Source organism: Myotis yumanensis, unplaced genomic scaffold (assembly GCF_028538775.1).
Source record: "Myotis yumanensis isolate MYYU_CA2020_CCGP unplaced genomic scaffold, mMyoYum1.0.hap1 SCAF_7, whole genome shotgun sequence".
Lineage (NCBI taxonomy): Eukaryota > Metazoa > Chordata > Mammalia > Chiroptera > Vespertilionidae > Myotis > Myotis yumanensis.
Window position 1 is genome coordinate 17,085,471 of NW_027223758.1, and position 27,885 is coordinate 17,113,355.

At 44.8% G+C, this 27,885-nt stretch overlaps 1 protein-coding gene across 2 annotated transcripts in view; it reads right to left on the reverse strand.

The window, feature by feature from the left end:
- SLC24A3 (solute carrier family 24 member 3) overlaps positions 1-27,885 on the reverse strand; it is a 461,550-nt gene that overhangs the window by 18,525 nt on the left and 415,140 nt on the right. For both annotated transcript variants that reach the window (XM_070419848.1, XM_070419850.1), the window contains exons 9-15: positions 25,174-25,227; positions 19,859-19,992; positions 17,709-17,869; positions 16,682-16,952; positions 9,027-9,193; positions 6,564-6,678; positions 4,778-4,890 (exon numbers count right to left, since the gene is read on the reverse strand). In XM_070419848.1, coding sequence (XP_070275949.1) covers positions 4,778-4,890; positions 6,564-6,678; positions 9,027-9,193; positions 16,682-16,952; positions 17,709-17,869; positions 19,859-19,992; positions 25,174-25,227 — 1,015 coding nt within the window. The remainder of the gene's footprint in view (positions 1-4,777; positions 4,891-6,563; positions 6,679-9,026; positions 9,194-16,681; positions 16,953-17,708; positions 17,870-19,858; positions 19,993-25,173; positions 25,228-27,885) is intronic.

Sequence of the window (27,885 nt, forward strand, 5' to 3'; positions counted from 1 at the left end):
TGCTCTGGCCGCCCTTTTGTTCTCAGACACAGTCCGCCTCAGTGTTTTTGCACTTATTGTCCCCTCCACACCCAATGCTTTTTTGTCATTTGCCACTCAGCACAGAATCCACCTCTTTTTCCAACAAATCTAGAGTGATATGTGCCCCCCACTCTCTATCACATCACCTGTCCCAGAGGTTTCAATAGGTTTTTGTTCTCCAAATTTAGTGCACTTAGGTATTTGTCACTCATGCATTGTCTGTTTTCCCCAACCTGATGCACCCTCTAAGGGGGAGGGTCTAGTCCATCTTGTTTGTTCTGTGTTTTCAGTGCCTCGCCAAGTTTTTGGCACACAGTAGGCATGATAACCACTGGTTGAAGAAATAATCCCTGCCTAATTTTGCTGTTCTCAGGATTAGATGAGATCAAGGGTCCCTAGAGTGCCTGTCACATAGTAGGTACTTAGTGAATGTTCAGCTCTTCTTATTGCTGTTTTGTCCTCTGCTCTTTTCTCAGGTCAACTTATTCCTACATTTTGCTCTGCTCACATGTACCCTTCCTCCCCCCGCCCGCCCCCCCCCCCCCGCCCCCCCGAGCTGAGGTGATGCTGATGGGAAACTTAGGATCCATCCAGCCAACCAGCAAGTATTTGTTTTTGTTTTTGTTTTTGTTTTTGTTTTTAAATATATTTTATTGATTTTTTTACAGAGAGGAAGGGAGAGGGATAGAGAGTGAGAAACATCGATGAGAGAGAAACATCGATCAGCTGCCTCCTGCACATGTCCCACCGGGGATGTGCCCGCAACCAAGGTACATGCCCTTGACCGGAATCGAACCTGGGACCCCTCAGTCCGCAGGCCGACGCTCTATCCACTGAGCCAAACCGGTGCTGGCAGCAGCAAGTATTTGTTGAGCGCATTCTGAGCACCAGGCCCTGTGCTGGGCACAGAGCAAATGATGTTTAAAACAGAGTTCCTACTCTCAGGGAGATCGCCTCTGGTGGAGGCTCAGACAAAGAGGCCAAGGAAAGCTTCCATGGGAGCTGAGGAAAAATACAGGAGTGACATCTGACCAAAGCCTGGGAGAATACAGTTGTCATCTAAGCTGACACCTGAAGAATGAGCTGGAGAGACAATGGAGCCCCTCCACCATCTCTGTGAAGTGGTCTGGTTCTACAGGGCCACTTTCTGGGACACCTGACTTTTAGGAAAACCAAAAGATAAAGCTGGGTTGGGCCAAATACTGGGCACCTCGTTTGGTCTACCATTACTAGCCAAAGAGGAATTCTGTACAAGTAAACTTGTCCAGAAAATTAAAGTCCACCTTTCTCCCTACCAGCACCTTAATTGTTTTTAGTGAAAATATTTCATTCTTAAGTTTTTCCTGCTCACTCAGAATCACTGCCATGACTATATTTCAATTACAGTTGGGTATTCTAGACTCCTGCATTCCCAAATAGCGATTATCTTCACTGTCAGGGGAAGTTTTCATTCTAACTGAATCAGAACTAAAATGCAAGTGGGAAAGAAGCAAGTTGTGAATATTACTGAAAAAGAAGCTAACTAGAATGTTTTCCTTAGAATTTTTCAAGTTCAAAATGAAATCTTTACAACAAATGGTACTGAAACAATGATATCAACATGCAAAAGAATGAAGATGAACCCTTACCTCACACTATATACAAAATGAAATGGCCTTGATTTCCCTGGGGTTCATGAACTGTTTTGATTATATTGATGAATTTCTGCTTTCAAAAGAGAGGGCTACAGGGGGCTGCTGGCTGTACCCCTGGAATAAAATTACCATCTCTCTGGCCCTGGTTACAGATACAGCAGCATTTGGATGATAACTCGATGTGACACATTTTTTCCCGTCTTCCCAACCCAAACTCTTTCCTAAGAGCACTCTCCCATGTGGCTTTGCCTTGGTCATAGACCAGACGTGGCCACCTTTCCTTCTGCATTTCCTCCTTCATTTCAAGGATAAGGACGATCTTCAACCACAGGATCAGATGTACTCCTTGTACAATTCCAGCAAAATGACCAGAGTGACCCAATTAATGTCATCTACAGATGAAAAACAGGAATTTGGGCCAAAGATCTAACAGGGCCTGAATGATGTCACCCTGCCACTAGAGTTTGGGACCTGAAATGGTAAGTCTTCATGGCTGTGGGAGTTACGGATATGAGAATTTTGTTTAATTTTCTGTTCCCTGAAGAGTGTTGGGAGCATGTCAAAGAGGAGAAGAGGAAGGCAGAACATTTAGGGGGTTATTTGTGGCAGACAGAGTGCCTAGTTGAGTTGGAATTTCAGGCCTAATATCCACGTTCTGTCAGGAAGTTTTCAAAGCTGGTTAGAGAAGCTAGTTTACTTCCAGGATGAGTTCTGAGTTTTGTTTTTGAGTTTTTGATTTCACCTTCCATGGCTGTACCCTGTAATCCCCAGTAAAGCAAAAGAAACATAATGGATTTTAGGGACATTGCAAGGATTTGCATCCCCTGCTCCTGCCTGTCCATCCTTCCCTGGAGAGAGTCATGTGGTAAAAATCTATTATTCATGGATTGATTTTCCAGGCTATTCAGAGTGTAATTTCTTCTTATCTTTTTGCTGCCTGTTCTTCAGTTACAGAGAAGAAAAACAGTAGTTGAAATTCACACGGGTCTGCATTTTACTTCTTAACTTTGGTAAGAGGTAAGTGGGAAGGTGAAAGAGACCAAGCAATAAACCAGGTGGGTTGCTGATGAACTCAACAGATTGGTGCCCCCAGCTATTCTGGGGTCCCAATGAAAACAGCCTATAAAGACGAATCAAGAAATGAAATGAGAGACAGAACATTGCATTTAGAGGAGATAGAGCACTAGGAGGGAGGGGTGAGACAATGAAGATCAAGGATGACCTATGGTGAAACCTCTCAGCCAGTAGGTAACTTCACATGAACCAGAAGCATATGGCCTTTCTGTATGGATTCCAATTCCATTGTGTCCAGACCCAGGGTAGGCTGCCTCAAGATACCCTACAATAATCTGTATTGATATTTTAAACTAAAGCTACTTAAGAATCTGCCTGTACAAGAAGAAACCCTGACCTCTCTGTCCCCCTCAAAGCAGCGATAAATCTCCCATGTGATAGATACCCTCAATGCTCCTGAGGGCTGAGAGAGAATCTAACCACAGAGTGAAAAGAATCCAGAGTCCAAAGCTTATATAAACAAACGTTGAACTGCCTTTACTAATTTACTACCCAAGCCTAATCCTTGCTTAGATTCCTTTCTAATGAGCACCAGCTTTCTTTGTCCTGTCCACTTCTCACAAATTCATCGTTTCTTCATCTAAAAAGTATAAAAACGTGACTGGGTCATTCATTTCTTTGAGCCTCATTTTATGATCTGAGCATCATATTATGATTCTCCCATGCACACATATTAAACTGATTTTTCTCCTGTGAATGCAGTCTTGTGTCAATTTTCTTGTTTCATTCTAGTCCAACCACAAGAACTAAAGCAGGGTACCCTCCTCCCCAACAATTGCAACTGGTTGAATACACCTTTCCTAGTTTGAAACAGCCATTAATCAAGCAACTTCAAATACAACTACCATTTGATAAAATGCACTACAGCATTTTCTGCAGAATAAACAATTCCTTAGAACATATAGTACAGACAGACTAAGTCACGCTCAGCAGCCCATTTAGAGAAGCACTGAGCACTGGGAGGGTGTAACAGCTTCATAGGCACAATCCTTCTTCCAGATACAGGAAGAAATCTCGAATCACAGTTTCTTCCTCAGTCTTTGGACAGTGTCTAGGGCAGAAGCTTCTGTAGCAGACGGGGGACATTTCGGCAAGTTGGGAAAGAGCATTGAGGTCCACCTGGACTACCTGTGTCACCCACCCACAAATCTACCTGAAGCCATAATCCACTTAACCTTGAGGGAGAGCATGGAGGCCGTCACAGGAGGGTCTGACAGTCACTAGCTCCCTGGCAGAGAGGGACTCTTGTATTTTGTGTCCCTTCCTTCACATACAAAGATATTTTGCATGCAAAATAAATACACTTGAGAAGGGGTTGGCAAATTATGGAACCTGGGCCAAATCAAGCTCACCACCAGGACTTGCATTGCCTATGAGTTAAGAATGGTGTTTACATTTTCAAAGGGTTGAAAAGAAATGAAAGAATCATAATATGTGAAAATTAAATGAAATTCAAATTTCAGTTTCTATTAATAAAGTTGTACTTAAACAGCCACACTCATTCACTTCCATATCATCTGTGGCTGATCAGGCTATCACAGCAGAGCTAAGTAGATGAGATAGAGACTGTCTGGCCCACAAAGCCTAAAGCATTTACCCTCTGTTTCTCTTTTTTAAAAAAATATGTTTTTATTGATCTTTAGAGAGAGGAGGTGAGAGGAATAGAGAGATAAAAACATCAATGAGAGAGAAACATCATTGACCAGCTGCCTCCTGCACACCCCCTACTGGGGATCAAACTCACAATCTGGGCAAGAATCAAACCAGTGACTTCTTGATTTATGGGTTGATGCTCAACCAATTGAGCCAAACCAGCCAGCTACCCTCTGTTTCTTTACAGAAAAAGTTTCCAACCCTGCTGTTGAGTCCTGAATGATCCCACTAGCCTCACTTTAGAATGACTTTGATGGGGAGAATTTGTTTCCTGCTCAACATTAGTATTTCCACACTTTCTAGCCTTGAGACAAAGTCACAGTGTCCAAGGCCACTAAAAACAGAGTCCTTGTCACCCTGGATTTAAAGAGAAGCCATGGAGAAAAACCACTTACGTAGGATCCATAATCCACAGCCAGAGTCTGCAGGGCCCAGGGGAGACCGAGGCCAATGAGGATGTCAAACACGTTGCTCCCGATGGAGTTGGACACGGCCATGTCTCCCATGCCTGCAGGGACAAGAGGTCACTGCAGTGAGGGAAGTGATCTCAGGGGAGTGCCCACAAGGGACTCCCCCAAACCTTCGGTCTGACAGCCAGAGCCCTAGCTGGCAGGTCTGCAAGCTCACATATTTGGTTCTCTCCCAGGCCGTCACTATGGAACAGTGATTTTAAACCTTTTTCATCTCATGGCACACATAAACTAATTACTACAATTCTGCAGCACATACAAAAAATGTGTTTTTTGTAGATCTGACAAAAAAATAAGTATAATTTTGATTCATTCACACTGGATGTCTATTGTTGAGTTGTCATGTTTTTTTTTTTTTAAATATATTTTATTGATTTTTTACAGAGAGGAAAGGAGAGAGATAGAGAGTTAGAAACATCGATGAGAGAGAAACATCAATCAGCTGCCTCCTGCACATCTCCTACTGGGGATGTGCCCGCAACCCAGGTACATGCCCTTGACCGGAATTGAACCCGGGACCCTTCAGTCCGCAGGCCGACGCTCTATCCACTGAGCCAAACCGGTTTCGGCAGAGTTGTCATGTTTTTTATTTGACAATCTAAGGGAAAAGAGGTCAGTACCCTTGACAAAATAGTCAGGTATTGCATGTTTTAAAAGTTCTTGTGGCATACAGGTTGAAAATCACTGCTATAGAATGATGCTGACTGTAAAATACATAGCCATTGGAATAGAATACGTATTTTCAAGAGAATAGAATAAAATACACATTCTTCAAACTGTTGACCCTTACTTCCAACATGATCACTGGTCAGATGTGCTTCAAAAATCCAAATGATTTTTATGATTTAATAAATTAGAATACATCCTTATTGAAAGGAGTAAACACAACAGTTGTATAAATGGGCTCATGATCTCACCAGCCCATACATTTCAGTATCATTACCCACCTGTTTTACACTGTATTCAATTCTTCTAAACCACTGAGCAATATTAAGAAAAATAATGTAACCAGTAGACTTTTGTGAGGACTTGTAGAGGGCACTGTGTTCAGTGTCATAGCTACACATTTTGTTGAAAACGAAGGTCCTCTAGCACAGATCAGGCAAATAAGTTAGAGGGGTTCTGGGGAGGGGCATGGCCATCTGGGACAACCATCTGGGAAGGTTAACTGTGACCTTGGTTTTGAAGGAGGGGAGGGTCTGTCACACACTGAAGAGTGACCTATGGCAACTGCTACCTTGAGGGTTACTGCAGCTGAGTAAACCTTGGGCTATGGGGGTCTGTCCTCTCTAAGCCTCAGTTTCCTTATCCATAAAATGGGTGTAGGATTGTCCCTAACTCATAGAATTCTTTAAGTTATATAAGATAATGTGCCTAAATTGCTTTACGCAGTGTGAGGCACTTAGCAAAGGTTAGCTATCAATATATTTATTACTATTTTTAATAATTAAAAAATGGTAATTTGACCTCCAGAAAGGGGGGCTGGTGCTACCTAGAAAACTTCTCTGCCCTTCTCAAGGGTGGACCTTCTGGCTTGTTTCCCTGTTCTGATGCCAAGAAGCCTTTTGACCAACATGGCACTGAAGTCCCCCATCACCCCTTCCAAGCTGGGCTTTGAAGCCCTGGTCATTGCCATGTGGACACCCACCCTCCCACACCCTTGTTGAGAGGTCTTCCTTCCTCCTCTACCCCAGCCCACTGGTGGCCCCACCTTGTCTGGCCACGATGAGGCTGGCCATGCAGTCAGGCACACTGGTCCCGGCTGCCAGGAAGGTGATCCCCATGATGACATCAGGAATCCCCAGTGTGTAACCGATGATTGTGACCTGGAAGAAGCAGGAAGAGGTGGTGAGCTGAAGGCTGACTCCAGCCCTCCCTGCCCGTGAATCCTTTGACCGAGATAGAGAAAAGGTGGTCTCTCCAGGGGGCAGCGTAGACTCTGTATGAAGAGGGGAAGAAGGTCTCGGGGAGCAGGCTGGGGCTGCCGGTCAGGGGACCAGGGTGCAGTCATGGAGCTCATGTTTTCCAGTCAAAGATTGGCCTCTTTCACTTGTTGCTTTCAGCTGAGACAGATGGGCTGAGAGAGGAAAAATAGTGTCTGGGGGGGAAAAGGCAATATTGGGATAGAATATTTACACTCAGGGTGGTCCTGGGAAACTCAGAATTCATGGCTGCCAAGTTGGGCTGGGAATTCGAGCTGCATGATGGGAATCCACACCTCCCATCTTGTAGGAAAAGCCATAGCTGCTGATTCCTTTCCTCTTTCCCTGGAAGCTTGCTTAGCATCACCTTTGTCAACACTGCCCTCTGCACCATATCATTATGTTTACTGAGTACTCAGGCACTGTGCTAAGTGATGTTTGTGCGCTTTTACTGATTTAATTCTCACAACAGCCCATGGAGTAGTGCTATCGTTATCTCTGTTCTTTAGATACAGAAACTGAGGCACACGTGTGAGTAAGTGGCAGAGGCGGGCATTCCCACCCTGGCAGGCAGGCTCCTTTGCACAGATAGCACCTCTGTCTACATAGGAGGGGTTTAGCCTGAGTCAGTGCCTCCATTATGCAAATGAGCCCATTCTGGCCCCTTAATTCCAGATGATAAGACAGAGGAAAGCAGGTGGTGAGACATCATGGTGGGGGCGGTGAGCAGTGGCAGGAGAGGTGGGTGGGCAAGAGACAAAATTCCTATATGTTGGCCTAAGGAGAGGATAACTTGCAAGAACTGAGAGGAATTGGTCAGGATGCCACTTGACCTCACTTTCTACAAAGTTACAAGAAATGCAAACCATGTCCTGTAAATAGCACATTCTCACAGTTCCTCCCCACCAGCGATTGAAGGAGACACTTATGAATGCACCCTGACTTCTTCCAAAGGCCACAGGTGCTCCTTCGCAGTCCAAAGGTTTGTGGGAAGTTAGTTACATTGAGATGCCTGGCTGGCCCCCTTTTACACTGGAGAATGCACCTCATTTCTGTTCAGTGCTGAACTGAACTTGGGGTGGCCTTGGGGGTTTCTGTCTTCCTCTCTCCAAGGAGGAAAGTGAGATGCAGAAACACACAGCATTTCTGTTTGTTGTTCTGAGGAGGCTTTGGAGATATGGCACTACAAGCATCCTGGCCAAACCTTGTTTTCCTTTCTAATAGCCCTCAGCCAGGTCTCTATGGGAATTGGGTTTGTCTCGCTGGGGCTTGGCCTACCCTCTGGTGTTATTAGGATGCTTGTGGCTGAGTCTGGAGTCTTGGGGAACTGATTCCCCAGATGGCTGGGCCAAGTCTCCTGCTTCCTGTTTTCTCCCTATCCCTCACCATTTCCCAGGACTTCTTAGAGCTGCATCTCCACCAGAGCAGGAGTCCAACGGAGGGAGGGTAAACCTCAGGTCAGTGGGTGGGTTTGCCTGTAGGTGGACTTGGGAGAAAACCACTGAGCACCTGAAGGACAGGGACACAACACCAGTCCCCAAACCCGGAACAGAGACGGCACCCAGTGAATATGTCAAATAACAATGTTAATGAGGACAGGAGAAGGGAGAAACCTGTGGCTATAAGATTTAGGTTGAAAAAAAAAATTACCCGTTTCTCCATGATGTTGGAGGCAAGGGATAATTATGATTTAATTGTGCCAAAGTTCACAAATTTGTTATTACCTCCAAAATAATCCTTCCAGAACATTTTATTAGCTCTTGAGTATAGGCCGCCCCCCCCCCCTTCCCCCATGGATGTTGGGGATAATGGAATGTGGGTGGAAGTCACAGCCAAGGCCCTAGGAGACACCATGTGTTTCCACTTGCCCTCATGCATTCCAGTGATCCACCATGAGAAGAGCGTTCCCCAGGCAGCCACTGGTCCAGGAAAATGGGCCAACACATGGATTAGACATGAACTCCACATGCTGCCTGAATCAATGGAACCATGCTGTGGCTTGAAGCAGAGCTGCTCCGTCAGTGCCCGCTAAAATGAGCCCAACCACAGTCACCCTGAAGATGTGAGCAAGAGGACAAATGCTTGTGATTCTAAACCACTGTTTCAGGGTGTTTTGTTATGCAGCCTATTGCTGCAACAGCTGACTGTTAATAGTTTCCAGGCTGAAACCCCAACCCGTATTCCCCTCTGGTTGAGTGTATTTCTCTCCCTACAGAGGTCGCGTGCTGCCGTGGGGTCCTCGATGCACTCACCATCCACACCATTATGTAGGAGAAGGCTGCGATCCACAGAGTGGAGGAAGCAAATGTCACCATAAACCACTTCTCCCAGCGGGGCTTGTTGCAGTTGGGTACAGTGAAGTATAAGACAAAACTCAGTGGCCAGGTGAACACCCATTTCACTGTCTCCAGTTTGCCAGCTGGGAAAATAAAAAAAAGACAAAACACACACACACAAATCAGTCAGCTTCATTTCTCTGCTTCACCAGCTCTCCGTACTGCATTCCCCAGGCACTTACATCTTAATTGATGGCCTGTGAAAGAAACCTTACTATGTTGCTCTTTCCCTAAAAGACACAAATGGCTTTTCATCACCAACAAAACCTGACGGACAAAACCAAGCAGAATACCAACCTTCTCTGCGGCCCACCTGCTAGGTAGGCCTCCACAATGAAATGATGAGTCACTTCCGAATCATACAAGGCTGGGGGGATAGCTTGGCGAATGGGGCCAGGAGCAAAAGAATGAGGAAGATTCGCAGGACACAAATGGGTGAGGGAAGTGTGTGGGGGTAGAGGTTTGGGGGGCGGGGTGTTGCTAGGAAAACCACCGGTTGGCCTCTGCTGTCTATTCTCCCCATGGATACATAGGTCACCATAGCTTTCCAGATTGTAAGGTGTCAGTGGTCATAGCGCCATCTACTGGAATCTCTCAGCATCGTCTGTCAATGCACTGAAATTTTGAAAGATGATTTTAAAGCTCTCAAGGTTGTCAAAACAGGGCATTGAGTGTTTGTATCCTAAACTGATGTGGACTTACAAATGAATCATTGTTTTCTATTTCTCTAACTACCTGTTGCCATGAATAAGATGGCGGCTTTGTCAGTGATGACCTGATCCTCCCATCTCTGTGCTGCCTGAGGACTATGACTCAGAGACACCCATACATGTTTATTTTGGTCACCATATGATCATCATTTCCTTGTTGCCTTAGATTTGAAAAAACATATTAGTTCTCTTTTGGCCTTTATAACCTTACTGCTTCAGTGCTAACTCACCTCTGGAAAGAACTACGCATAGACATATGTACTCCCTTCTTCAATCAAAATCTCCTCTTCTGGAAAGTTCCCTTGCCTCCTCCTAGTCATCCTCCCACCTGCGACCACCAGAGATTAATCTTTCCTGTTCTTCAACTTCAAATAAATAAAATCATATAGTATGTTTTTATGTTTACCTTCTTTCATTCAACATGTGTTTTTTGTGTGTGATTCATTCATGTGTAACTGATTCATTCCATTTAATTGCTGTGCAGTGTTCCACCCTGTGAATATACCGCAGCTTGTTTATCTGTTCTCCTGTGGATGGGAATTTGGGTTGTTGCAGTTTTCAGGTATTACAACGAGAGTGGCTATGAGCATTCTTGTACAAGTCTTTTTGAGGCATGTTTTCATTTCTTTTGGGCAAAAGACCCAGGAGTAGAATTGCTGAGTCACAGGGTGGGTGTTTACTTAACTTTATAAGAAATTACCAAACAGTTTTCTATACCCACCAGAGATAAGAAGGTATTTTTAAATTACATTTTGAACAGGGACTAATGAAAGGTTTAACAAAATTTATTTCATAATTTCATACCAGTATCCAGCACTTATTTCGTTATATTTCTTGCCAGTCTCCAAACATTTTCTTAAAACCACAGAATAAAGTTACACAACATCACTTTTGGCTCCCCGGTCTCCCTTGGATGGCAAGGTGGTCACTAAGGGAAGAGTGGGGTTCCGGCGCCCACTTTGCCTGAATCAAGTGTCTCAGTTACTTACATCCCCTGAGTCTCAGTTTCCTCATCTGTAAAATGTGGATAGAGCAACATTGAACTCACAGAGTAGCTGGAAGAATTACATGGGATATCAGGATGGGGCTGGGACAACGTAAGTTGGCAGGAGTCAAAATCCTCAGAATCATTCTTGACTCTCCCCATTCTCTCATCCCCACACCAACCCTAGCAACCTGCCCAGGGCACCCTCAGTCTGCCTGCAGCTCACGATTCCCGCAGCCTTTCCCTGGGCAGGCCCTCCATCCATGACCTGGCTGAAGACCCGAGTGCCTAAGGGACTCACTGCTTCTACACTTGCTCCACCTCCATCTGCTCACCATCAGTAGCCAGAGGAGAGTCTCAAAAAGTAAACTGTTCTAGAACCTTCTACTTGCTTCTACTGCCCTCAGAGAAAAATGATATCTCCCCACCATGGCTGACAAGGTCCTAAATGATTTGGTTCCCACTTACCACTCTCCCTACTTACACATCCCCCTGCCCCAGCTCTCTGGCCTCAGACACCAAGTTTCTTTCTACCTTCGGGCCTTTGTACCTACAGTTCCCTGTCAGGCGGTCCACCACACAGCTCCAATGTCCCGGACCCCGCCGATCACCAGTCTAAATAAGACCCTCACTACTCCACTTCCTTCCCATCACCCTCATTTATTTGCTTCATAGCAAATGATTTGTCTGAAAGTATCAGATTTATTTGTTTCCTCATTTGTTTTCAGTTGCCCCAAACTAGAATATAAACTCTATAAGAATGAGTGTTTTCTCAAGCCTGCTCAGTACTGTACTTTAAATGCCATGAACAGGGCAGGGCATATATCACATGATCAATATGTATTGATAATATTGACAGTAATAACATTGCTATGAACAATATAAGCAGACAGACCAAAGAATATTGTGTGTGTGTGTGTGTGTGTGTGTTTTAAAGGTATCCCACTCACAGGTGCAGAATAGAGCAAAGAGAACAGATTAAGAAAGGTCTGGGGCGTCTTTTCCGATTAGCAGCATCTTGCTAGATTTCGGGTTTGGAGATGGCAAAGTGAATGAGGAGAACATTGAGACTGTTTGGCTGGATTACAAAGCAAGAGGACTGCCTGAGGATTTGTTTTCTGAGGGTTTTTCAAATGCTGCAGAATCCAGATTATGGCCAGATTTTTGGATCCCAAATGCATCCTGGAAGTCTGCACGTCCCTAGACCCTGCAATGTGGTAGGGACTTATCAGTCTGGGGCCTTGGCATCCCCTATGGCCGTGCAGTCTCCCAGATGCCCTCCCAGGGAGAGAGAGTTTAATATACACACCCACACCAAGTTACAAAGAAACACATGAATGAGTCGAGAAATGACTTCAATTTGGCTATTTGTCATTCTATAGAAAATAAAAATGACAAGAAAAATGAAGTCAGGACTTAGGACTGCAAGGGCATAGAAGTGACATTGGGTAAAGCTAGCAGCAATAAGTTTGAGTCTGGTCTCTCGGCTGAAAAAAATTTTGACTTCACACTGGGAAGACACTATATCTTGAAAACTGTTTTCCCTGTCATCCAAAAGGCTGTAGATGCTTTCTTTGAGTTACAGTTCCATTGTAAGAACAACAAATTTAAAGCAGAAATTCAAGGTATACCTTTAAATGCAATCTAACAAACATAACTTCTTGAATAAATCAAGTGATGCAGAAATGTGTGTTTTCAATGGTTTTGAGGAGCAGGAGCGGTCCACTCTGCCCCTCTGGCCAGGCACGCCCAGGTCCTGCAGATACAGGAGCAGTTGAATGAAACAAAATTCCCTGCACACAAACCTGATGTACCAGTGGTTACGTGATTTCTCGAATATCAGCCAGCAGATGGGAGATGGAGCAGGGGCTCTGAACATCCCCGGTCAGTATCGCTGGCTCAAAAAAGCAAATGACTTCTTCCCAAGTTATAGTTCTTATTAAGCTTTTTTGGACACTTAATTCTATTGGATGGAGAAAAAGTTATTCATTGCTCAGTATTTTAGACCTAAAGTTAAATATATAAATTTGTTCTAATCATATAGGCAACTAAAAGGTACATTGTTTTAAAATAAAAAAGCAGAGAAAATAAAAAATAATCCCAACTACAAAAAACATACTTATATTTTGGTGTATTTCTTTTCATTTTTTAAAATGAAAGTGTGTTTACCTCCATGTACATGTAAATGTTTCTGTTTCTCTCAGTCAATAGTAAGGCTTTCTTTACACAAGAGATAAGAATATATGTATAATTTATACGTATGTATACATATATAGATATACTATGCATAGGTGTCCATTATATATATTTAATCTATACATGTACACATAAAAACTCAGGTATGTTAATATGTGTGTATACATTATGTAATATAAAATACCTTAAAGATGTGTACATACATGTATATTAATGCACAATATATTAAATTTGTGCAGTACATATATAAACATATTATATGCACAGATTGATATCGATCATACATGTGCATGATATATGCACATACACCTATATTCATGTACATACATATAAACATACATGTCATATCTATCCCTATAGTTATATACTCCCACATAATTACTTATTTGTTGATTATACCCACTCGAGTCCTAGCGAGAAGAAAGCCCTGCAGCTGGGTAACTGGAACAGGGGGAGACTGGCCCTCACAGGATCAAGAGAAGAAAAATGGGCTCATTGTGTGGACGGACCTTTCTCATGGCCAAGGGAACTTAGCCTGAGAGGAACCCCCAGACTGTCCTTCTGGCTCCTCGAGTGCCCTCTGCTGGCCTGAGGCCCCCTCAGGCTGCTCCACGTTGCGAGGAGGCCTGCCTGAGGGAGGGCCTGGCTGGACACAGCCTCTGAGCCTCAAATGGAAGTTCCTGGCTCCAGGAATGAGATATCTCAGCAGCTGGTGGAAGAGTACTGAGGCTCGTAGTTGGACAAGCCCATTCTCCATTTCAGAGGCGGAATCCGGTGCAGAATTAGGCTACTCTAAGCCTCAGAAGGACTGTGAAGTCACCGAAGTGTCTCCAGGCCTCCAGCCTCTCCCTCTCCCAGGTGTGGCCTGTGGACCAACAGCACTGGCATCACCTGAGGGCTCATTAGAAATGAAGACTCTTAGGCCTCGCCCTTCTGAGTCAGAACCTGTGTTTTGTCAAGGAAGCCCTGGTGAGAAGGGCCGGTGTACAGGAACTTGGGACCTGTTTGCTCGGGGCCCTGGGATGAAGCAGGGCCTTGGGACGAAGCAGAGAACCCTGGGTATCAGGCCCACACAGAGCACCGTTTCTCCTCTGGGGCCTCTGGGGCCGGTGCTTGTGAAAGATGCAGGGGCCTGAGGTGGGTCTGAGCCCATGCCTGCAGCCAGGTCTCCTGTCACATGAGGAAGAAGGAAACAGGGCTGGAAGCCCTGGAGCCCCTTCACCTCTTTGGTTTCAGAGATGAGGAGACACCTCACACCCACAGTTAGGCCTGGCACTTACCTTGTCCAGATGGGAAGTGTGGACACATGATCTAAAAGGGCCCTTAATCCCACTAAGTAATGAAGTCACGTGTGGGAGCTGGACACCGTGTCTGGTCTCACACACGTGTCTTTAGGTGTCTGTCTGGAGGGATGTACTCGGGGCTTCTGGGAGGCCAACACAGCCCCTTGCCCACTGCTTCCTCACTCAGTGAATGACTTTAGCAAAATTAGCATTTCTGGAGTTTGGTTAGGAGCTGCCAATGGCAGACTCTGAAACAAGAGCTGGGAGGGGGATTCCAGATGTGCAGCCCTGGTTCTGTGCCCCGACTCAGGAACTTCCATGCCATGTGCGTGGCTATATGGCAGAGCTGAGCTCGGTCACAGGAACCCTCCCAAGCAGAAGGGGCAGCCAGGGAGATTAGAAAGGTGACAAGGACCCATCACACTGTTGCTGGTTTGCAGCTGGAAGGGCCACGTGACCAGGAATATGGTGGCCTCTGGAGCAGTGAGTAGCCCCGGCCCTTAGCCAGCAAGGAAACGGGACCCAGGCGCGCCACCACAAGGAGCAGACATCTGCTGGCAGCCCGCATGTGCTGGGGCCTCCCAGGGCCTCTGAGATGAGTTGCCACCCTGCCCACACCTCCATTTTGGCCCGTGAGCCTCTGCAAACCCAGCCAGGCCCTGCCAGCCTTCTGACCTACAGAACAGAGAGCTATGCAACAGCCGTCGTTTTACGTGGCTAAACTTGTGATAATCTGCTGTGTGTGCAGCAACAGAAAAGGCGCACAGGAGTTTACAAGGGATGAATGGAGTGTCTGGTCCTTTAACACGTTAAGCGCCCAGCTTCTTTTGTCTTCCCAACAGAAAGTATAGCGTCAGTCACCGGTGACTGGGCACTTAATGTGTTAATCCTTAAAATGCCTTTGTCCTGGCTGATAGGAAAGAAGGTTGCCAAGAAATACAGCGATAGGTGGCAAAATGGATCAAGACACAGTCTATTTTTTTTCTATCAAGATTACCTACTGCCCAGCCGGCGTGGCTCAGTGGTCGAGCATCAACCTAAGAACCAGGAAGTACGGTTCGATTCCTGGTCAAGGCACAAGCTCAGGTTGTGGGGTCGATCCCCAGTGGGGGATGTGCAGGAGGCAGCCAATCAACGATTTTCTCTCATCATTGACGTTTCTATCTCTCTCTCACTCTCCCTTCCTCTCTGAAATCAATAAAAATATATATTTTAAAAAAAGAAAAAAGAAGATTACCTACTGACAAATGGTGATTTAACTCTGGCTGGGCAGTTCAGGGGGTGGGGCATAGGAATCGGGGTGATGTTTTCTGGTTAGTTTGGCAAGCACTTGACCAGGCTGAGCTCTCAGGAGACCCGAGGTGGCTCAGGAGCAGTTCGAGTCCGTTTTACTTGCTGTCTCCTGAACACAGAAAGGAGCACACAGACCTGGCTTCCGGCCCTGAAACCCGGCTCTGAGGCTCCGCCCCATGTCCCACCACGGAAAGGCCTTTCAGGTGGACCAAGCAATCCTTCCGCAGAGTTTAAAGTCCTCCTAGAGAGTCAACCCTCCCAGAGAAGACACACACCCACTTGACAGTGAAAGTGAGTCCGACCCGTGCACACTTTCCTGAAACAATCGGAAGCTTCTGGCAAGTCTAGAAAATGGGCAGAATTCTTTGGGTTCAGTCCTCCTGTCCCACTAATGGGTGGGGTGGGTGAGGACAAGGTCACTGGGAAGGACAAGTCTTCATTGGAGGCAGCAGTCAGGGGAGAAGGACACCACTCTGACTTGCTCCTCCCTTAGGTACCAGAGGGGTGTCCTCAGCCGGCCCACTGGGTGAGGTTTAACCAGGCCAGGATGCTCTGTGCCCAGGTGTGCATCTCCTGTGGTGCCTGCCCTGGGAGCAGCAGGTGCTGGGAGAGGAAGCACTTAAATGGGGTGAGGGGCTGCAGTGAGAAGAAAAACAAAGGCGAACGGGGAGGGCTGCACATGTACCCAGGGCTGGCCTCGGCCGGACAACCCCCTGCTAACCCCTGCCAACCGTAACGGGATGGGTGAAGGTGGGTGGAGTGCCGCTTCTCGTGTGCCCAAGCTGCTCTGCTGACATGCCTGGGGCATGTGCTCTCCTCCTTAGCATCCAAAGGGCCACAGAGCAGCTATGGGAGGGACTGCCTCCGCAATTATAAACTTGGCCAAAGAGCCTACTTTGCCACCAATGAGCATGTGTTGCCATCCTGCTCATCTTTGGATCCTCACAACAGTCTTGCCTGCTGCAGATGTTAATATAAACATTTCTATGCTCATACAGAGATATTTATTTAAAATGAGTGGCAGGAAGATAATCAAAGTGAAGGGCATCTACTCAGTGGCCTTCAAAGAGCCCCCAACCACAGCCCAGACATAGGACCTCTTACAGGGAGGGTCGAATGGTGTGTATGGTCCTTCGTCATCCTCCTCATCCTCCTCTTCCTCTTCGTCGTTCTCATTGTTCTCGTTGTCCTCGTTCTCATTCTCTGTCTCATTGCCAGCCTCGGCAACAACGTCATCCCTCCGAGTCCCATTCACGCCCCTGTCTGGGGCACTGCTGGGCCCTGTCCCATTCTCCACGGTGTGTTTAATTGGGATTTTGATGGCCACTTCAGATTCTCCATTGGTGTAAGCCCTGCTGTTTATCAGTCTTTGTCTCTGGAAAGAGAAAGGCACATTCTTACCACGGGAAGATGGACTGTACATCCCTATACCCAGAACAGCAGCTATTGGGATTTCTTCCAGGCAGCTGACAAGGAGATGCTTTCAGAACACTGCAGACAAGTCTCAAGGGATTCCTCAAAGTAACAACCAACTCAGAAAACCTCCTCTGGGAAGAAGGATTAACCTTCATACCAACTGGAATTTGTAAAGCACTTTAGAGGAAAATTCCCATTGCTCAGATGTGTAATTCTTTTCTACCAGGGTTCTTGATCCTCTGTGCACTGTGATGTTAACTTTCTTCTCCAAATTTTAGGAAAGCCACACAAATGTGTTTGGACTAGTGTACCAATAAGGCTGCTATTCCAGAGAAAGGAATACATAGGGAAATTCAGGTCAGAGTCTTAGCATTATTTTAAAGCAATTTTGGTATGAAACTACTTCTGTGCAAGTTCATTCACACTAGAGGGCTCCATTCAAACGGAAGATGTAAAGAAAAAGGTACATAGAAAAGGATCGGAGCGTTTTTTTTCTGTATAACTGGGAGCCGGACCATGTCTGTCAACATGGAGGGAGGAGCAAGGACCAGGATGCACAGCTGGCCCAGCGAGCAATGATGTTTCAAAATGGCTGAGGGATATTATTGTGTTAAATGTTGAATTAGGTGCTGCTACTTTCAGACCCAGAAACTTTCTCTCCTTCCTAGTTTCCCATCCCTGTCCAGCGGCAAATGGCTTGTGCTTTCCCAGATACCTCATTGATCAACATGCGGCTGGCCATGGAGAGTCTGGTCTTGGGGGGAAAGTGGCTGGTGATCATGATTCGAAGTCCAGCCTCAGAAAAAGACAGCTGGTGTGGGTAGGCTGACAGCAACTCATCCACCATGATCACTGACGCTTTGCGGTGGAAATTGGCTAGGGAGATTAAAAACACAAAATAAAAATATTGAGATTAGGAGCTGGAAACAGATATTCATTCAGTCTTCCTTTCCTTTCTCTTCTTTCTTCCCTCTTATGCTCCCAGTTGTCTCCCTCCCTCCCTCCTTATCTGCCTATCCATCTATCCACCCATCCAGGGAGGGCTATAGTAAGCAAAATTTGGGGAAGAACCAGAGTCTGCTTTTTGGGGCTCATTGATAGCTCTTTTGAAATGATGAAACAATTTAAGCATCATTCACTGACAGAAAAAATGAGTGATAATAAATAAGAATTCCTCCTTGTCCTCAAAGAAACGCCTCCCCCCCCCCCCCCAATAACTTAGATCTGGGGCATAACAAAGACTCCTATAATCTTTAGTAACCTTTTATGCCCTTCAGATGCCAACAATGCTCATACTGAGAGGTAAAAGCTGCAGACTTGACTTTAGTGTTAAGTGGAGGACATGGTGGAGAAATGGACACATTGCTGCCGCCCAGCCTATGAGCAGGGCGGATAGGTGGGCGAGTGGCACGTTACAGAGGCCCAAGGCCCAAAGGAGATTTCAGGCAAATCTTATGTAACGATTTGCTGACTGGATGGAAACAAATTTCACCAAGGCCCCTCTCTAGGAATGTGCAACATGAGCACATAGCTCACGGGTATCTAGCCACGGGTCCTCTCAGTGCTCACTCCTGTTTCCAAGCCACTAAACCATGAAATGATCTCTGGAAACACTAAATAATATTAGGTAGCACTCTCTGCCTCCCTAAGAGTATTCCTTTAATGGTTATAAACTACCCAGAGAGAAAAAAGTAAATGATATCCTTATGTGGGATGGCACTGAATAATCCTAAGTCTTTAGTTAAACATGCACATAATTAGGAAAGTCTACCAACTGGTTGATTTTAAAATGCTCATAATTACCAACAGATTCCAAAGTCAGACATACATTTGAAAAGAACCTATAGATTTTCTAGTTTCTCTTTTGTTTTTTTTTCCTGCAAAGCAACCATATGGGATCAAGAAGAAATAAGCCCACGTATTTCAAGGGGAAAGTTAAAAAAATTAAATAAAAAACGAAGCATATTCTAGGCAAAAGTAATTGGAATTTTTGTGTTCCTCTAAGACAGTGATGGCGAACCTTTTGAGCTCAGCGTGTCAGCATTTTGAAAAACCCTAACTTTGGTGCCGTGTCACATATAGAAATTTTTTGATATTTGCAACCATAGTAAAACAAAGATGTATATTTTTGATTTTTATTTTATATATTTTGCCGAAACCGGTTTGGCTCAGTGGATAGAGCATATTTAAATGCCATTTAACAAAGAAAAATCAACCAAAAAAATGAGTTTGCGTGTCACCTCTGACACGTGTGTCATAGGTTCGCCATCACTGCTCTAAGAAATAACATTATTGGAGAGCATTATATTATTTGTCTAAGTATATAAACTGATTAACAAGAATCTATTAAATATAAAAATTACTTAAAAAAAAAGGTCATTAACTATATCGTGCTGCAGCTTGGAAACTGAGGTAATGCAGCCTGGAAGTGAAATTGGATGTAAAAATATACTAATGACAACTATCATTAATGAAGTATTTTATATACTTTATCTTCTTTACTCATTACAAAAATTATCCCCATTCTGCAGAAGAGAAAATTGAGGCTCAGAGTGATTAACTGACTTGCTTCGTGGTCACACACCCAAAATGTGATAGAATCAATAGCTCAAAATCCATGGTCTTCTCTCCCTTACCATCCTGTCCTAATCACCTTGTATCACTCCCAGCAAATGTTTTGCCCAAGAACTTGCATGGGGCTTTCTGAGTCAGAGCATCACCAGGTATGAGTCTGACCCAGGGTGTGGCCAAAGGGAGGGAGGGAGGACAGGAGCCTGCTCTCCCTCAGAGAGGCAGCGCCCTCTCCAGGCCAGCTGCAGTGCCCCCTGTGTGCTTACTTCCTGGGCACAGGCTCTCCTTGGTTACCTTTCTTGAGTAGCACCACAGTGGCATCGCAGTTGCTGCTGTCATCAATTTCGGCATTGCTGGCCAAGCCGTTGACCATGTTTCCAGCACCTTTCGTCCTCCTGTCGAAGCACTGATGTATGCAAGCGTTATATCTGAGCAGAGCGACAAGGGAAGAGAGCCCATCAGCGTTCGCTGTTCCTCCATTCCCCAACTCCCACCCAGGGCCCTGCCGTCTGGACGCATCGTGGGGACCCCACACCTTCAGTTATTATTGTTACTATTCTGTCATTGCAGTTCCCCTCATAATATACAACCTGCCCCATTTTCCAATGTAAGGATATGTGAACATGAAATCAACTTTCCACAAACAAATAGTGACAAACTGCTTTCTCTGCAATCTCTTCAATGTCCATGGAGGCACCTCTGAGATTGAGCTCCCTGACCTGGAGTCTGTGCATGGAAGGACACGGATGAGACTTAGTGGGACGGCCACGTCTCCCTTCTCTGGGCCACGTCTCCAGGGCCTTTGCTGTCAGGGACACCTTGCTGGGGAAAGGAGAGGTGTCTCATCCATGCTGCTACCTGCTGTGTCATGGTCTACGTGTGACAGGTTGGCTGGCACTCTAGGTCTCTGTCTGTCTTGGGTTTCCTGAGGTCACAGATTGGCATCCTGTGATTCTCTGTTACTCTTATGCCATCATTTTTCTTTTTTGTTAATCCTCACCTGAGGATATTTTTCTGTTGATTTTTAGAGAGAGTGGAAGGGAGAGAGGGAGACAGAGAAACATCGATGTGAGAGAGACACATCGATTGGTTGCCTCCTGCATGTACCTTGACCCGGGCCAGGGATTGAGCCTGCAATCAAGGTAAGTGCCCTTGACTGGAATCGAACCCAGGACCCTTCAGTCCATGGGATGATGCTCTATCCACTGAGCCAAACCAGCCAGGGCTTCTTATAAGAGGCAGAACATTACTACTGCGCAACCCTAAAGCAAAAATGGAGCCAGATTTTGAGCATCAGCGGCTGCCGACATCACAGAGAGACAACGTGATTGCTGGTGGGAGGATGCACCACCACTTGGGACACAGTTTAATCTGAATCAGGTTGATGGCTGACATGGAGGAAACACAAAGGCCAGAGGGGCAGGCCACACTATACCAATTTCCAAACTGTGGACACCTCTGTGGAGCAAGCAATCCAACTTTGTTGAAGAATAAATGCAAAGAAAAAAAAAGGTAAACAGAGGGGGGATTTATAGATGAAAAGAGAGCCAAGACATGGAGCAATTAATTGTAATGAGTGGAATTTATTTGAATTCTGCTTTTTAAAAGTATTTATGACATTTATAAGATTAAACTAAACCTGTAAAAATGATGTTTAAGAGATGATTGCAAATCTGAACACTGATTTGATCTTCAGTTCTATTGAAAATTAGCATTAACTTTAGGTATGATAATAATGTATTATGTTAAAAATCTCATATACTGAGATTTTTTATGGATGAACTGGCCTGAAGTCTGGGACTTCAAATCACAGAGAGGAAGGGAAATTGATAGGAGTGTGGATGGAGCAACTGTGGGTGGCTGGTGGCTGGTGGTGAGCACATGGGATCCATCACACGATTCCAGAGATTTTCAACCTTTTTCATCCCATGGCACACATAAACGAATTACAAAATTCTGCGGCCCACCAAAAAAGATTATATTTTTTGCCAATCTGATGAAAATAAAAGGTATAATTTTGATTCACCCACACTGGATGGCTATTGTGTGGGCATTACCATTTTTTATTTTGGTCAGTACCCCTGACTAAATAGTCAGGTATTGCATGTTTTAGAAATTCTTGTGGCACACCGGTTGAAAATTGCTGCACTCTTCTGTTAACTTTTGTCTATATTCAACATTCTTCTTAATGGAAGATCTTTCCACATTGTAGACTCAACAAGAGTGCCTTGCCCAACCAATAGAACCATGTGGGAGGGGCAGTGTTCCTGTCATCTTGACCCCGAACCCATTCTCCACATAGTAATACTGACTTTCATGAGGGTTTGGTGTTAAAGCACAACTCTGTGTTATATATTTATTTGGATTTGGGTAACAGGATACGATACTATGGATAGTATTATGAGAACTTCCTTGAAACCAGATATTGGATGCTGTCACACCCCATCATTACAAAAAAAAACCTTGGAGGTAGGAAGTATGATTAACCCTGTTTTGTAGAAGAGGAAACTGAGATTCATAAATGCCTGAATAGCTTGGCCAACGTCCTCATGCTAGTAAGTGGCGGGGTGGGATTTGCAGCCAGGGTTTGAAGTGAAGGACTTGATCTTAGCCTCCGGACCATATTGCTTCATCTGGGGACCAAATCCCAGAGGAGTGATGCAGAGGTGCAGAAATCAGTCCTCGCCGAGGCCAGGTGTGCCTCATGTTCCCATGAGCTTTCTGGCCAAACTAAGTGGCTCTTTGACTTCCTAAAAGAATGTTTAATGTCATTTAAAGCCATCTACCCAGGAGGCAGCTGAGGACTCTAATATATGCCATTTTTAACTGCTGCTGCTCTGTTTTATATTTTTAATTGAGTGTTTTAAATTTTGTGCTTGCACCCTGAAGCTACTTTATTGTGAAGCATGCAATTTTATAAATCAGATTTTATAAAACCTAATGATTAAAGCCTCTGATTGCAGAGGGGGATGGCTAAAGAGCAGAGATTTTAATTTAGAATTTAGGACCAGGATTTATGGAGAAAATCCCGCAAGCACAGTGGCCGCCATTCCCGTTTTTATTTGTCTCCTGCTGGTCCGAACAGCTGGAAGGCTAGTGAAGCTGAGGCATCAGCAGAAACACACCTCATTAGCTTTCACACTGGGTATGGTTTGGAGGGGAGGAGAGAAATCGTTCACTGTGTTCTCTTAATGTCCACATGCCCGCCAGCAGCCCATGGGCTTGGCGATGGCCTGGCAGAGGGGTGCAGTAGTCACAGGAGGGGACTAGTAAAACCCCTCAATCCAGCTTCCCTGTAGACCAGCTTTGGTTTTGAAGACCTGCTTATTCTGTGAAGCTTCCAGTGAATTCAGTGTGGGACATGCTTTCATCTAAATTCAATTCAAAATGCTAGAGTTGCTGGGCATATAGCAGACAGTCAATTCTTTGGAAAAACTGACCAAAGTGCCTTTTCTAAAAGGAAGAAAAGGGCTCTTGACTCTTTGGGAACTCAAACTTAGAACCACAGAAAGTAAAAAAAAGGAAAAAAAAAGAAAGGGTGAAATAAGTAAAAACCAATGAAGAAACACACGTGTATTGTTGAGGCCTGTCCACTGTGGCACTGATTCCCTAATAACTTTGCTATTTTAGAGAAAGAGGAGCAAGATGGGTGCTCCCATCTTGAATGGCTTTTCCTTTGAAATCTAGATATGTCAGAAAGCCTTTGGGCCAACTCTAGTTTTTGTGGGAGCCCACCTCTTGGTATTTGTAAATGAAAGGTGATTTTTGATAAAAGCCCCTGATTTCTTGTCAGTCATCTCATGGTTACTCTACGCCAGGACACTCTAGAAATGCCTTCTTCAGGTAACAAGACCCAGACATTGGGTCTGCACTGACCATGGACAGCTCCTGAGGTGAAGCCTGGACTCCCCATTGAGTGGTGGGTGGCAGGCCTGCAGACATAGGCAAGCCAGCTCCTACCTTCACGGTTCAGGTGACCTTTGCCAGAGGCCACACTGATTCCTCTGAATGGGGCTCGCAGCCACTGGTGGCTGGACTAATTACTGTCAGGCCTCAGAGCAAGAAAACCTTGACCTGCCAGTTCCAGCCTGCTCCCTGCCATGTCCAAACTGGCAGCTTCTGAAAGCCTTCGAATTTCTTGCCCCCTGAGAAGGAAATCACTCCTGCGGTCACATATGCGGAGGAAAGTATGGGCTAATTTAGAATAAAAGAAACTGCTCCCATGGGGGCTGGCAGCCGCAGCACCGAAGATCTCTGTACTATTTATAAGCTCCTCATCCCAATGGGACTTGGCAAAATGATGAACCAGCAGGTTCACAACCCTGGTGCTTACATTTTACCTTCGAGTATGGGGAACATTTGCAGTGCAATTCATATATACACACACACACACACATATATATATTATTTCTTTTTCTTGATTTCAGAGAGGAAGAGAGAGGAAGAGAGATAGGAACATCAATGATGAGAGAGAACTATTGATCGGCTACCTCCTGCACACCCCACACTGAGGATCGAGCCTGCAACCTGTGCCCTGACCGGGAATTGACCCGTGACCTCCTAGTTCATAAGTGGATGCTCAACCACTGAGCCATGCTGGCCAGGTTACAGTGTAATTCTTGATATAAATAGTAAGCTATCCAAACTCTAAGGGGGACAAAAACCATATGATGTGCTGGATTTAAAATGTATCCACAAATTCTTTGACATTCTTCCTTTCAAAAGGCAAAGCAGACCCTTTGAGTGTGGACTGGACTTAGTGACTTGCTGCTAATACACAGAATATGACAAAAGCAATGGCATGTGATTTGTGAGGCTAGATTATAAAAAGCATCATGGGGTCCTTCTTGCTCTCTCTTGGAGCTCTTGTGTGCGGGACACTCGAGTAGCCTTCAGGAGAGGCCCATGGGGTGAGGAGCTGAGGCCTGCAGCTGATAGCCAACATTAACTCACCAACCATGCAAGCGGGCTACCCTGGAGCACCATCAAGTAGATGATGGCCACTCTGGCCAATCTCCTATCTGCAATCTCATGAAAAATCCTAAGCTAGGACCCTCCAGTCAAGCTGCTCCTGGGTGCCCAACTCTCAGAAACTGTATGAGATAGTACATGTTTGTGGTTTGAAGACACTAAGTTTTGGGATCATTTGTTACACAGCCCTAGATAACCAGGCAAATAATGGAAGTACATAGATATTTCAACCATGGTTTTAGTCATCTCTTAATTAGCTCTGGTTCCTTCTCTCATCCTATATAGAAGCATAAGTAATTAAGTTTTACCTCCTTTCTTGTTATGAAAGAGAATGAAGAAATAGCCAAAACCTAGGTTGCCAGGCCTTGAAGAGAGCTTTCTCTTAAGAGATTTCTCCAATTAAACTGAAGCTTTGATTCTATCATTACACATGGATTGGAAGGGTCTTTTCTATGGCTACTACCAGAGCTGCAGTGATTCATAGCAGGTTGCCCAGGGAGCCACATGAGCCTGTGACGATATGCAGCGAAAGCCAGCCAGATCCCTGCCCTCTCCCCTGTTCCTCTTTCCACATTATCACATCATGTTGAATGTAGAAAACAGTCTTGGGAAGGAAACTAAGAAAGCATTTTACTTACTTCATGATGACAATGTAGATAAAATACATCAGCACAAGGACTAAAGACTCCCACCTGTGTACACACCAAGAAAGGCTAGTTAAAGCAAGTCACCATAGGCAGATTGCAACACACCAGCCTATTTTTAAAAATGTAATTAACGTGAACGGCAGTAAACCTGCCAAGCATGGCAAGGATAAGGCAGACGTGCAGACTGCTTACAAAGATTCCCTGGTCGAAGATGTTTTCCGGACTGCATACAGCTTTCAATGACCTTTCTCTTTTGTACTTGAAAGGGAAATAAATGCTCCTTCCTCTGCTACTCACTTACCCCAACTCCTTCCTGGAATGCAGCAAGCCTTCCATAATATTGCTGAATATTGGCCTATATTTATAAATCTGTCCACAGCTTAACTACTCACTAAAACTAGATATATTTACCAAAAGCAAATGAGAGGAATGGATAGGGACAACCAAGGAGCAAGGCATAAGAAGAGAGAGAGTGGGAGAGGAAGGGAGGAAGGGACCTGGCAGGGAAGATGCCAACAGGAAGGATAAGAATGAATGAGTGGGGAAATGGTCAAAGGAAAGAAACAAAAAATAATGAAACCCACTGAAATTTACCTTAAAATTCTGATAATTTGAAAACTTCCATTGTCTTTATTTTAGTAACTTCAAACTGAAAAACAAGGGATTTTGATATCTAGGCTTCCTTTTAGTTGTAGAATTAAATTAACCAACCGAGGGTGTAATTTTGGCTTCTAGAAAAAGTTCTTATAGAATGGTCTATGAAGAAATTGTAGATTATTCCTTTCCTTCCTTTTTCCTTTCCTTGTCTAGAAATTGATCCTAGACAAATATGTGGTTAAATTAAAAAAGAATGCACACACAAGGGTTTTTGTTGCAGTGGTATTTATAAAAGTGAAGTGTTGGAAGGAAGCAAAATGTTTATATACATATGTTATGATAAGTATGTTCATACAATGGGCTACCAGCATCAGTTAAGAATGATTATCAAATGCCTATCTACTTATTCTAGAAAGTGCTTGTTATGCTATTGAGAGAAGAAATCAGGGTGTCCAAATCCCTTGAACTTCTGCTATGTATCTTGGCTTCTCTCTTAGCAAACATTCTCAAAGGTTTGTTACACTACATTCCAGCACCTTTCATTTTCTTAGTCAAACTCCTATATCCGTCAATGCAACTCTTGACGGATGAAACTCTTGTCAAGGGCACCTGCACCCTCCATCTACACAAGTCCAGGGACGGTTCTTTGTCATCCTGTTCAACTTCTCTACAGCATCTGAGAGTTACCTACCTGCCCTCCTTCATAAAACACTCTGCTCCTGACTTCCAAGAGGCCACACTCCTAGTTCCCCTCCTAACTTCTCCTTCCCCAGCCCCTTTGCCTCCTCCATTTCCTCAGTTCAGCCTCTAAATATGGGACTCTCTTCTCTTTTTACCCAGACGGTCTCCCTAGGTGATGTCATTGTGTTTTATTGCTGCAAAGACCAGTTGACACATCTACCCCACACCTCTGCCCAGCTCCAGGTTCATGTATCCAGCTGTCAGTATGGCCTCTCCACGTAGAATCTCAATGCATCTCAGATGGAATTCTTCATTCCTAGCTTCATTTTCCCCTGAGCTTTGCCATCTTAGTACACTGTCTACTCCCTGCTCAGTCACGGCCTCAGTCTGGAAATCAGCCTGGAGCCCTCCTTTACCCTCACCCATGTCCATCATGACTCTATGTTCATATGTCTCCTCTCTATTGCTACCTCCCTAGTCCACCTTAACTCTAGCCTCCGAACCGGCTTCCTTGATGCTACTGGGTCATGTCATTCTTCTGCTTAAAATTCTTCAATTGCATCCCAAAGTTCTTGAGGAGAAAAAAGGTGCAAATCCTGGTTCTATTTTCTTCCTCTCCAAATCATCGTGTGCCCTGTCTTGCTTCACCATACTGGCCTCCATTCATTTGCATGTTTCAAGCTTTTTCCTTCCCCACAGAGCCTTTCCATCACTGTTTCCTCTTCCTGCAATGTTTTTCCATTCACTCCTTGGCTGGTCCCTTCCATCCTACAAATATCAGCTTAAATGTTGCCTCCTCCAAGAAGTCTACCCTGCCTACCCCTGCTTCACTTTCTATCACAAGACTTTGCTTATGTTCTTTAGACCTCCGATCAGACTGTGATTCTTATTTACTCATGACTTATTAATATATAATGCCTGTTTGTAGCAGTCACTGGATAGCAGTTTTCACACCTAGCCCCTACCTCAGCTATATGGTTTCTCATTTTTAGACACTTAAAACAGACTGCTGGACAAGTGATTTCCCAGCAAGGACACACCTCCTCTTCCCCTCAGCTCCTCTGTGCAGGGTGGAACTACTTCCAAACATCGCTTTTCAGTTGCAAGATGGTCTGAACAGGGCTCTTATCTTATGGAAATCATTGAAACCAACATAGATGTGGCATCAACTTATTTGGGAAAAGTGAGGTTTTATTCACAGCATTCATTTTGAGAGAAGAGATACCCAGGATCTGAAAGGAGTCATGTAATTGCTGCAATATATCTTAATAGACTCAGTGAGGGGTCACCAGAAAATGAACCAGCATCAATGACGTCTTTGTTAAGTTGAATTAAGTCCAGCACCTTCTAAATAGTTATCCTCTCCAATTCCTTTAGATCTTTTTGACTTTACAATCTAAGCAAGCCCTTTCATTGCAATATTCG